Source organism: Balaenoptera ricei, chromosome 12 (genome assembly GCF_028023285.1).
Source record: "Balaenoptera ricei isolate mBalRic1 chromosome 12, mBalRic1.hap2, whole genome shotgun sequence".
Lineage (NCBI taxonomy): Eukaryota > Metazoa > Chordata > Mammalia > Artiodactyla > Balaenopteridae > Balaenoptera > Balaenoptera ricei.
In genome coordinates, this window is record NC_082650.1 from 20,831,710 (window position 1) to 20,843,799 (window position 12,090).

General features: G+C 36.6%; 1 protein-coding gene across 7 annotated transcripts in view; it reads right to left on the bottom strand.

Annotated features, from left to right (window-relative positions):
- Window positions 1-12,090, bottom strand: part of UTRN (utrophin) — a 501,645-nt gene that overhangs the window by 269,433 nt on the left and 220,122 nt on the right. For all 7 annotated transcript variants that reach the window (XM_059941058.1, XM_059941060.1, XM_059941059.1 and 4 more), the window contains 4 exons: window positions 11,177-11,352; window positions 7,057-7,192; window positions 5,218-5,367; window positions 1,148-1,223 (listed from right to left, as the gene is read on the bottom strand). In XM_059941058.1, the coding sequence (XP_059797041.1) occupies window positions 1,148-1,223; window positions 5,218-5,367; window positions 7,057-7,192; window positions 11,177-11,352 (538 nt within the window). The remainder of the gene's footprint in view (window positions 1-1,147; window positions 1,224-5,217; window positions 5,368-7,056; window positions 7,193-11,176; window positions 11,353-12,090) is intronic.

Below are 12,090 nucleotides of genomic sequence, written 5' to 3' on the forward strand. Positions count from 1 at the left end.
TGAGAAGCCTCACATTCAGCTGGTGGAAGGGTAACCTGGAACAACTAGTCTAGGCAGCAGCTAGCAAAGTAAAGTTGCCCATATTCACCACGATCACCCCAGTGATTCACCACCATATACCCTAGAGAATACCTCATACATCATTCTGCCCAATCCTCACTGTCACTTTCTGTACTTTTAAAAAATTGAAAACAACCTAAATATTCATTCATTGTTTCATCAAATATCTATTAAGAACCTACAATGTGCAAGGCACTTGACTAGATGCTACAGGTATGGGAATGTGTAAGACAAAGGCCTTGACCTCGCAGAGCTTGCATTCTGGTGAGGGTGAATGGATATACGTCACGAAGTAAAACCGATGCAAGAAGTTGGAGAGAAACAGGATGTATCTTGGAGAAAGACAGGATATATCTGACATATGGTGGTCAGGTCAGGAAAGGCCCATCTAAGAAGGGAATATCTGAGAAGAGAACTGAACGAAGTGAGTGTGTGAAACATGCAATATCTGAGGGAAGGACATTTGGGTAAGAAAGAAAGAAGAAACAGCAAGCACAAAGGCCATAAATGGAAATGTTCTTGGCATGTTAGAAACAGCAAGAAGACCAGTGTGTTTGAGGCAGAATGAACAAAGGAAAAAGTGATAAGAAATGGGATTACAGAGACAGGTAGCAGACAGACCACACATGGTCTTCTGGACCATGGTAAGACTGTAGAACTCACTTAACCTGTTTCTAAAGCATCACTTAGCTGCTATCAGAAGAATAGATTATCGAGGAGTGGTAAGATAAGAAGAGAATCAGGACAGCAAGTTAGGAGAATTGTCACTTTAAAATGTCCCCAGAAAACTATTTTCCAGTGTCCTCTCCTTGCCTCTTCCCTTGCCTCCAGCAGCATCTGGTTCTACTCTGGTCCCAGGAAAGGCTAAAAGTCTCACCTCCCATCAGAGGAATGCCTTGCACACACTGGGCAGTGAAATATGTCTTGTGTTTAGAGAAGATGTTCTTTTCAAATGATTGAAAGCAGAATAAGAAATCACAACTGCATTGTGTTTTTAAATAAGTTTTTCTAATTCACATACAATGCTCGTAATCATAAAATTTTGTTATGTATGAAAAATTTTGTAAAGAACTAAACTGTATCTTACCAGCAATTCTTGTCTGAGCAACAGAACAGGGTTCCTGGATGCGTTCCTTCAGCGCACTAGGCACTTCTCTGCATACCTAGAGCATCAGGCCAAACAGAAAGAGAAGGACAGTATATAAATAAAGACGATTATATTTTCTGAAGAGGAAGCGTTCTTCTAAATGATAATGCCGCCGCTTTCCTCCCCCTCAATGTCTAAGCTTCTGTGTCCACTTTCACTAACTACTATCCGCTGCAGTCTTGCTTGACCCCCAGCTCCACTAGCATCAAGAATGTCATCCAGTCCTTAACTGCCTTGCCCCTTTGCAACATTTAATGCTACCACTCCCTCTCCCTTGCATTTTGTTAATATTCTACAATCTTGATTTTACTCCCACCTCTCTGACTGATCTTCTAAGTGTCCTTCCCCAGCTCGTTTTCCTCTGCCCATCCACCAAATACCAGCATTCTACAGGGTAGGTTTTTTTGGTCTTCTAACCCTCGATACTGGCCTCTCTCCCTGGGTCCTGGTTTCTAATGGTTTCACTTATCACGTGGAGTTTTAAGAGGCTGAAGACTCCCCAAAACGTATCTTCAGTCCAGCTCTCCCTGTCAACTGTACATTCAGACGTGCCCAAATATGGATTCATCATCTGCCTCCTTGACACTCTCTTCACAAAGTTGTCTAATGACTCTAACTATTTTCCCAGATCAGTTACCCTGATCTGGATGGTGGGCTTTGCTCAGAGGACTTGATGTCCTGATGTCCTAAGCATATCCATCCTTGGGTTCGCTCCATCCATCTCTGTGGTGCAGCTATAGTGATCTTTCAAAATGTAACTTGTTTAAAACCCATCAACAGTTTCCCACTGCTTTCAAGGTGGTGAAATAGCCTCAAGACGGAACTCGAATTCCTTGTGATGCATGGTGAGGCCCCTAGGTCTCTGCAAGCATCTCTTGTCCTTCCAATTCATATTGAGCTACTTCCAGGACCCAGATTCACTCTCTGTCCCCTCTAGACCCTTTCACTTACTGCTTCTTTTTCCTGCAATGCCTTTTCCTCCATTCTCCATCTGACCAATACTCATTCATCTTTTATCATCTTAGCTTGGATATGATCTCCACAAAATCTTCCATGGTTATCGCCCAAAGCCAGGTAGGTGCCCCACCTTTATGTCCCCATGGATACCTCTTTGTTATAATTGCTTATCTACTTGTCTCACCCACAATAAGCTCTTTGGGTTAGAAGCATTTTCATGCTCTTTACTGTATTCCTAGCTCTTAAAATGGTGCCTGGCATAAAATGAGAGTCCAGTAAAAACCTATTAAGTGAATGAATAAAAGCATGAATGAATGAAATATCTCAGATTAGTATTTCTTAAAATGTGTTTGTTGAAATTCTCTACAGAGTAAGCATTGCTTGGTCTCAGACATTCGTAATTCACATAATTAGTGTAAAATCTGTGTGAAGTCCTGTGATAAAGGAAGGTTTGGCTCCATCTAACATCGTGCTCCCAAAGTGACTACCATACCCTATTCTACACAATACCCACTGACATCCTCTGTGTTAAATAAATGCATGTGCTCTGATTGATTATGCACAAGCTGAGTCTGGCATGTTTGACACGGGGCCAACAAGCCTGGAAAGCAGCACAGGGAGACAGAGTAGCAGATGAAGTCAGAGAGATAACAGGAAGCCAGAACATGATGAACCTAATAAGTCACAGTAAGGACTTTGGCCTTTACTCTGAATGTGATGGAATACCATTAGTGGGCTTTGTTCAGGGGAGTTACTTAAACTGAGTTATGTTTTAACAAATACTTTGGCTGCTTTCCTGAGAAGAGACTGACAAAGGGAAAAGGAGGAAACAGGAAGACTAGTGAAGTGGCCACTGTAGGAATCATACAACAAGAGATGACGGCGGCTTGAAACAACTTAGTGGCCATGGGGTAGTGAGAAATAGTCAAATTTATGAAATTTCGCAAACCTAAGAAAAGCCGAAAGAATTGCCCAGGGAACACCCATGTGCCACTCAATATGTACAATTGTTAAAATTTTGCTGTATTTGCCTTATCATGTATCTAGTCATCTAGCCATCCATTCAAACCGTCCATCAAAGAGACAGGCATTTTGAAGGAGAAGCTGATGATAGTGACTCCAAGGTTTACGTGTTTGTTTGTTTTTAATTGAGATATAATTCACATGTCATAAGACTGAGTCCAGGGTTTTTGGCATAAAACACAATAAGGATGTAATTACCAGTAACTGAGGTGGGAGAGGTGTACTAAATAAGGCACAGGAGGGAGGTGGAGATCAGGAGTCTGACTTTGTATGTCAGTCTGAGATACCTATTAGACACTGAAGTGGAGATGCCGAGCAGGCAGCTGTGATGAAGTCTAGAGTAATGAGAGAGTCCAGGCCAGAGATACAGATGTGTGAGTCATCAATCACAGTAACTCATCAAGACGGTAATTCTCAAGCAGAGAGGCTAGATCAATAAAGCACCTAAATCATTAGATATAGAATGAGTGCTATCATTTTAAAAGGATAGAGAGGGAGGAAAATGACTGATATGGGACCTATCCAAACCAGGGCAGAAACATATCCATTCAATGTCCCAGACAGACCTCACACTCTATTATGGTATGTACCCAAGCCAAAATATATAGAAATCTATTACTTTATCTACCTCTGTTTCAACTGCAAAAAAAGTAACAGTATGAGAGAAAGGACTTTATCTTAGTCATATTTGTAGCCACATACCATTACATCCCACGTGGAACCTAGTAAATACATGTTGAATGAATAAAATCATTAAAAATAAATCTACGGGGGCTTCCCTGGTGGCGCAGTGGTTGAGAATCTGCCTGCCGATGCAGGGGACACGGGTTCGAGCCCTGGTCTGGGAAGATCCCACATGCCGCGGAGCGACTGGGCCCGTGAGCCACAATTACTGAGCCTGCGCGTCTGGAGCCTGTGCTCCGCAACAAGAGAGGCCGCGATAGTGAGAGGCTCGCGCACCGCGATGAAGAGTGGCCAACCTAAATGTCCATCGACAGATGAATGGATAAAGAAGATGTGGCACATATATACAATGGAATATTACTCAGCCGTAAAAAGAAATGAAATGGAGGTATTTGTAATGAGGTGGATGGAGTTAGAGTCTGTCATACAGAGTGAAGTAAGTCAGAAAGAGAAAAACAAATACAGTATGCTAACACATATATACGGAATCTAAGGAAAAAAAAAAAAAAAAAAAGGCCATGAAGAACCTAGTGGCAAGACGGGAATAAAGACACAGACCTACTAGAGAATGGACTTGAGGATATGGGGAGGGGGTGGGGGGAGATGTGACAGGGTAAGAGAGTGTCATGGACATATATACACTACCAAATGTAAAATAGATAGCTAGTGGGAAGCAGCCGCATAGCACAGGGAGATCAGCTCGGTGCTTTGTGACCACCTAGAGGGGTGGGATGGGGAGGGTGGGAGGGAGGGAGATGCAAGAGGGAAGAGAAATGGGAACATATTGTATATGTATAACTGATTCACTTTGTTATAAAGCAGAAGCTAACACACTATTGTAAGGCAATTATACTTCAATAAAGATGTTAAAAAAAAAAAAAAAAAAAAAAAGAGTGGCCCCCTCTTGCCACAACTAGAGAAAGCCCTCACACAGAAACGAAGACCCAACACAGCCATAAATAAACAAATATAAATAAATAAATAAATAAATCTACGTATGTGAAAAGTCACGTGCAACATCACAAAGTTATTTTAATGCTTTCATTTTCAGAGTATAATTATTAGCATTTTATTGCCTAATTCTAATATATACTCATTATTTAATATAGTATATAATGTACAAATCTCCTAGGCCAAAAAAATTCCATGTAAAATAAGTATTCTTTGAGAACATACGCTTCCATCCATGACAGATGAAAAAAATATAATTATCAATATTAGTAAGCATTAATAAAATGTGCCCATATTGGGGTATACTTAAAAGTAAAACAGTTGCCTGATTCCACTTCTTTAACAACAAAATCAGTAAACATGAGAAAGGTGTCACAGTAATTCTTAACACACACCTTATTCCATGTCGAATTTACAGTTCTTAAGCTTTCTGAAATTTTTTCTCTTTCATGTAAACTCAGACTTTTATCTGAAAGCATTTCTAATTCAGTTCTATTCAGCCATTTGAGTTTTTCAGCTTGATCATCCATCTCCTGGATTAAGTCCTAAAGGAGTCAGAAGAGAGGTATGGTTAAAAGGTGGTAATACCAGGAAAAGATCAAGAACTGTATTAGGAATCTCTTTGGGAAATACAGTAAGTCCCCTACATATGAACCTTCAAGTTGCGAACTTGCAAAGATGCGAACATGCGTGCCAGCCCCTGTATGCCAGCTGTTGCACTGTACTACTGTACCTTTCAAGGTACTGTACCGTAAAGATTAATAATGTTTTCTTTATTTTTTGTGTTTGTTTTTTATGTACATATTATCTGTGTGAAAAGTATTATAAACCTATTACAGTACAGTATTATATAGCCAATTGTGCTAGTCGGGTACCTAGGCTAACTTTGTTGGACTTACAAACAAATTGGACTTAACAAACGCACTCTCGGAACAGAACTCCTTCGTATGTCAGCAACTTACTGTACTCCTATAAATGTGGACCTTTCATTTCTTAAATGGAAAATAAACTTCTAAGAAGCCTGAACTTATCTTAACAAACTGTAACTAATTTGGGAATGACCTCCCACCTTCAGTGTGCATTGTGTGTACATGAACTGCTACCCCTGACCCCCTGTCTCTTAACAGAGTCATATTATATCATATTTACATTGACAACTTAACATTCTGTTCTTTGCTAATAAAATGATGTCTATTCTAATGAAAGGTCAAAAAAACCCCAGAAACAACAGGAGCATTTTATGCATGCATCTCTACCTTATCTCTACCTACCCTAATATACTGTCCCATCCCCTGTGACTGCCCCCAAATTGTTTACCAAAGGCATATTCCAAGAAAACTATTGAAATTTTTAGATAAGACAGGAGCAAGTTTGTTAGATATTTGTCACATTTTGAAAAGGAAACTTAATAATTGTTTGCCATGTATTTTTCATCAATATTAAAAGTTTCTTTCCCACAATACCTCAATCATACTCCTTTAGAAAAAATCTCTTATCAGATTAGTGGGTATCCTTTTAGGTATACTTTGTTGCACGCAGATGTGTTTATCCACACTCACACACAATTTCTTTTTGTTTAGTAAAAATGTGAGCACATTATGCTTAATGTTCTACTACAAGTACTTTAATTCTTAACACAAAAATATAAAATTTGTGGATATAAAAATGTATGGATATTTGGGTATATTAACATATCTATATATCTTTATGTATTTTTATATGTTGTATATCTATACAACTATAAAGAATTCTTGTTGGTTGCAGATCAACAAAGAAAATTTGATTAATACAACCGTGATGCTAAGTCCATAGTAAGCTGCAGTGAGTTACTCTCAACTCACTTTGAGTCTTCTTGTAGGACTCGGTTTTATGGATAGGAATCAGTAATTATCTTCTAAGTCCAAAAGCAAAAAACTATACTTCACAGCATTATTATATTCTAAAATGATGACGTCTGTTTAAAATATTCCAAAAAACCTTTGGTCCAATACTGAGACCACATGACTTATTACTTTTATGTGTGTGAAGCCTTACCGCTGCAAGAATAAAATGACAGCTGCTCTTTAAAATTAAAAAAAAAAAAAAAGATATTCCTCTTTAAAGTTCACCACATTTACCACAAAGTACAAAGTTTCTTCCCCTTTTCTTCTTCAGTCATGCAGTATCTTATCTGCAGTGAAAATATTCATGCATCAAAAAGCACTGGCAAATATAGAGACAAATAAACCACTTACTGTTAATTCTTGCAGGTTTTCTTCCAGCTCAGTGGTTGATCTTTTTTGCACAGCATTCTCGGCCTTTGTTAACCAACAGATAATCTCATCTAGTCTTTTTCTATAATCCATCACCTGCTCACTTTCTCCTTTTAACCTAAAAGATTATATTATTGAAAAATACTGAGAAGAATTATCCAATTAACTAGAACATTATATATTTGCATTAGATATTCTGACTAAATATGTCACACACACAAAACAATTATTTTAATATGTATTATTTTAATATGTATTCGTAAATGAGTGTTAATAGTAATACATACGTTCTGCAATACCAAAGATTATTTGCAAACATAAGAATAAGATCTCTTCCTTCATTAAATTAAAAAACATTAAAACTAAATAATGTTGTCTTCTCTCATCGTGAAAAACTATATAGAAATTTAATACAAAGGACTTATTTTAAGCTAGATACCACTGTACAACATAATGGAGGTTTTAAAAAGAAAACATGAAAAATGTCTTTATCTAAAATAATTAAGAAAAAATACATAATTCTTTATGAGTACTCCATGGAGATAGAAAAGTATCATTATATGACATATTATTCACATTAGGTTGCAACTATTACTCTACTTTATTCATAGGAAAGAAAGAACAAGAACAAGGCAAGATACTGAGAATGGGAAATTTTTACAAATATTCAGAAAGACAAGAAAAAATAGAAATTTGATTAGCTCATTAAAATAAGTATTATATTTGAATATAGCACCAAGTTATAAAAAAAGATCTAGAAAAAACAAAGCCAAAGTTTTAAAGGCTGTAAGGAAACAAATAGTCATATGAATATAAAAAAAAACCTGCCTCAATTACAACTTTTTAATGTTATAAGAATAACATTTATAATTATATAAACCATCTGTCAAAAGATGAGAATATGACTAGAACTCATATGACAAACAAGATTATGTATTTTTAAGAAAGAGTTTGAAAGCTATTTAGAGCTTGGTGGTGGTATCATTTTTATAGCTGCTGCTATTAGCTGCTGGTTTAAAAATAGAAAGCAATTTTTTAAATGAATTACACTATGTCGTCCCTAATAAGAATTTACATTTTTTATGGCTATGACTTTTTCTTTTTAATCACAAATAAACCTAACATAATGATACTATATATATAGAGAGAGAATAAAATGCTAAATAAATCTTATATATTTAATAGAGAGCAATATTTGAAGGAGAGTATTTTAATGTTTAAAAAACTGATAAGGGAAAGGGGGGGGAATAAATTAGGAGTTTGGGATTAACATATACACAATACTATATATAAAATAGATAACCAACAAGGACCTATTGTATAGCACAGGGAACTATACTCAATATTTTGTAATAACCTATAAGGGAAAAGAATCTATCGATAAAAAAGAATATATATATATAAACTGAATCACTTTGTGGCACACCTGAGACTCACACAACACAACATTGTAAATAAACTATACTTCAATTTAAAAAAAAATTAATGACAATCACTACAAAATCACAAGTTTTCATTGTTAAGTATCCATCAGGAGAGAACACTGTTTCAAGATTTAAATAAATAAATAAATAAATAAAGCAATAGTACGAATTGTTTAGACTACCAGTACCAAAACAGGTAATTTACCCTCTGTATGGAAGAGTCTTTAAGTAACAACTTTGGAAACAACTCAAATACTACTATAGACCTTGTGTTTCAAAAAAAAAAAGTTGTAATTTAAATTTCCAATGTTTCATAATCATGACTAATTTAGTATTTTGAAAATATATCTATGAAGAAAATTAACATTATCAAGTAATTTCAATAAGACATGTTTGAGTCACACAAAATTTTCATCTACAAACTAGCTAAATATAATCTACATTTTAAATGTTATCACTAAGTAAAAACAAGTTATAAATTCATGTTCAAACAGTAGCTAACAATTGCTCATTAAGGAGTAACACCATAAGTTGCTGAACTGTGTAAATATTTAATGACTGGCACTCAATACAAAAATAAATTGAGCTGTGTGTTGTTTCTCAATGACTGATAACAGTACACATAATAAGCCCATAACATTGCAAGGTGGTCCCAATTTGAGATAAATTACAACCTGAAGTAAAGTTAAACATGACTTTATGAAAACAAATATTGTTTTAGTTAAAATACAAGATGCTGGAGAAGAGATTCATTATTCTTTTCTCTTCCAAAAAAATGAGTAAAACATGTATTAGCTTCACCTTGTTAGTCCCAGGAGCAATAATCACCACATTCCACAGAGATCCATTTGAAACTGATTAGGGGAATTCCTGCAGTTATTGTTAATACTACACCAGCAGGTACATCTTTTTCCTTAAGAAGACCTGAGAGATAGATCATTTTCAAGCTAGAAGGACTCTCCCTGCTGACTCACTAGCATGGCACATAAATCCTATGGGACCTCAGCTTCCAATCCTGCCCCTGGTCCCCTGAAGCCTCTTCACCATCCAACCTTCACAGATTTCTTACCTGGCCATACTATTTAATGCCTCCCACCTTGTCTGTTCTGTGCCTTTTCCCTACAAGACCATCTGTAAGGGGAATTTATGGAAAATTGCTGTAAATGCTTCAAAACCAGCTTCAGGATCCCTCCCCTGCGATGCCTCAATTCCACAATCCATCACCCCTGTGTCTGTGACAACACTCTATCTTCTTAATAAATGTGCCATTTAACCACATCAGATCATTTTTTCCTTTAAACATTTTCTTCATCTTAGTCTCTCTGAGTTCCTTAGTCGTTCATTTTTACTACGAATAGTCAGGGAGTAATACTTTTTACAAACACCGTCTCCTTTAGTCTTCATGACACTCCTCTAAGAAGATATCCTAGTTTTCATTCACAGGGGAGGAAACCTGGCCAGCGAACTCTGAGGTCTTCCGAAGTTTTACAGGCGTAGTATTTGAGAGCATAAGTTAGCACTGTCACTAATTTTCTGTGAGACCCTAGACAAGTTACTTAACCTCTCCTCTCTGAGCCTCAGTTTCCAAAGCTGTACAATGGGTCTAAATAGTCCCCTCAGAGAGTAGTTGTGACGATTAAATGAGGCCAAACCCTGTCTCTTCCACATGGCAACCTCTCAACCAAGACACACAAACTATGATTTGACTCCTACCAAAACACACAAAATAACAGATGATGTTATTTTATAAAAAGCAGCCATAAGCCAAATATTCAAAGTTCAATATTTTATGTCATACTATATACTTGATAAAGTATTAGATTAGCCATTAACATAACAATAGCTTATCACTAAAATAATACATCATCTACACAGTTAAAATTAGCAGGAAAAAAATTACCTGGGGCTTTTTAACCCAAAACTATCATTAACCCACCCCTCCCAAAAAAAGGCCATTAATGAGATGAAATGTATTAAGTAGGAATCATCCATTAAGACTTGATTGTCTCAAAACATAACTTCAAATAACTGTATAGTAATATATAAAATAATATGTGTAATGTTGAGTATTATATTCACTGGTAATCAAACGTGTTTGTAATCAGAAGACACCCTAATAAAATCTGAGGCACTGTAACATAATCTGACATAAAAACGCACAATAATACATTATATTTATTATGTCACATAAATGAGGAACTGTACTATGTACTCAGCACTGACATATAAGGATATAGGACACCCTTAGACACCAAGAACTACCGAGTGAGAGGGATTAGTCATGAAGACCCCGAGGCCCAGTCAGGAAACGAGTGAGGGAGAGGCCTGACCCTGAATCCAGATCTTCAGACTGGGAGTCCAGGGTGTTCCTCCGCCTACTTCAAGTTTCTGCCACATAGTCGCCATATCATAATAAACAGGAAAAAGAGAAATAAAGGTTTTTTTTGACATGTATGATATCTGAGTAGAAAAGTAAGACTACAGACAGCCTAAAGACACAGAAAGAGACAATGTCCTAAAAATACAGAACATGGACATTGGAGGTCTTAAATGTCAATAAAACTCCTACTGTATTAACATCAGACAATAAAAGGACCTGGAACTCATTGGGTCGTATCTCAAAAGGCTCTGCCCAAATACCTTCACCCCGTGCCCTCGAATTATCACGGCTAAATCACCTTGGCCGCCGATCCTTCACTTCTGCAGCGATCGCACCCCAGCGTTGGTTTAAACCTGCCAGCTTGTCCTTCAAGAAGCTTCCATCTGTCGGGGAGAGTTTCTGTACAATCCCATCCCCAGTTCTGTTTAGTGCTGCAAAACTGGGCTGGTGGTTGCCAATGCCCTCCTCGAGCTCCTGTGACAGAGAACAACTCAAGATTAACTCCACTTCTACACTAAACTGTTCTGAGGTAATGAACCCACCCAGGTACCATTGGTGTGGTGTCAATTTAAGTGTTAGAGAAACAAAGCCCTGGAAGGATATTTTACGTATATGAAAAAAGGCATTTTTAACATTTCAATTACATTTCATTGAACACATTAAATGAAATCTATTTTGAAATCTAACCCACTCTCATGAATGTCATCAGGCAAAATAGAGTGGAAGAGGACAGCCTAATAACATAAAATAAATCACTGCTGTTTACATTGATGCATAAGCATCAATCATGTTTGATTGAAGTGAATTGCCTATCTTCTATACACGTGCTTGAAAGTGTCCCTTAAAAAAATTTTAAACCCTCTACCCCTATATACCACTACGTCCTACCATATATAAGTAACCCTCAATGTGCATTTTACTGAGACATTGCTTCACTGGTCTGTAAATTTTTAAGCAACGGATTAAGAAAGGATATTTTAAAGTCAAATTTAAGCACTTCTCTGTAACTCTAAAAATAAGAAAAAATGCATTAACATATTTATGAGAAAAATAAAAGCATTTTCTAACTCCTCAGAAGCCTTCTACATAAAATATATTTTAAAAATTTAATAAAAGAGAAAATATTTTCAACAATGGTAAATTGAAATTTTGCTTGCTTTCAACCATTATTTTTAACGACCCATTATTATCAGCAGAACTGATTTAGCTATT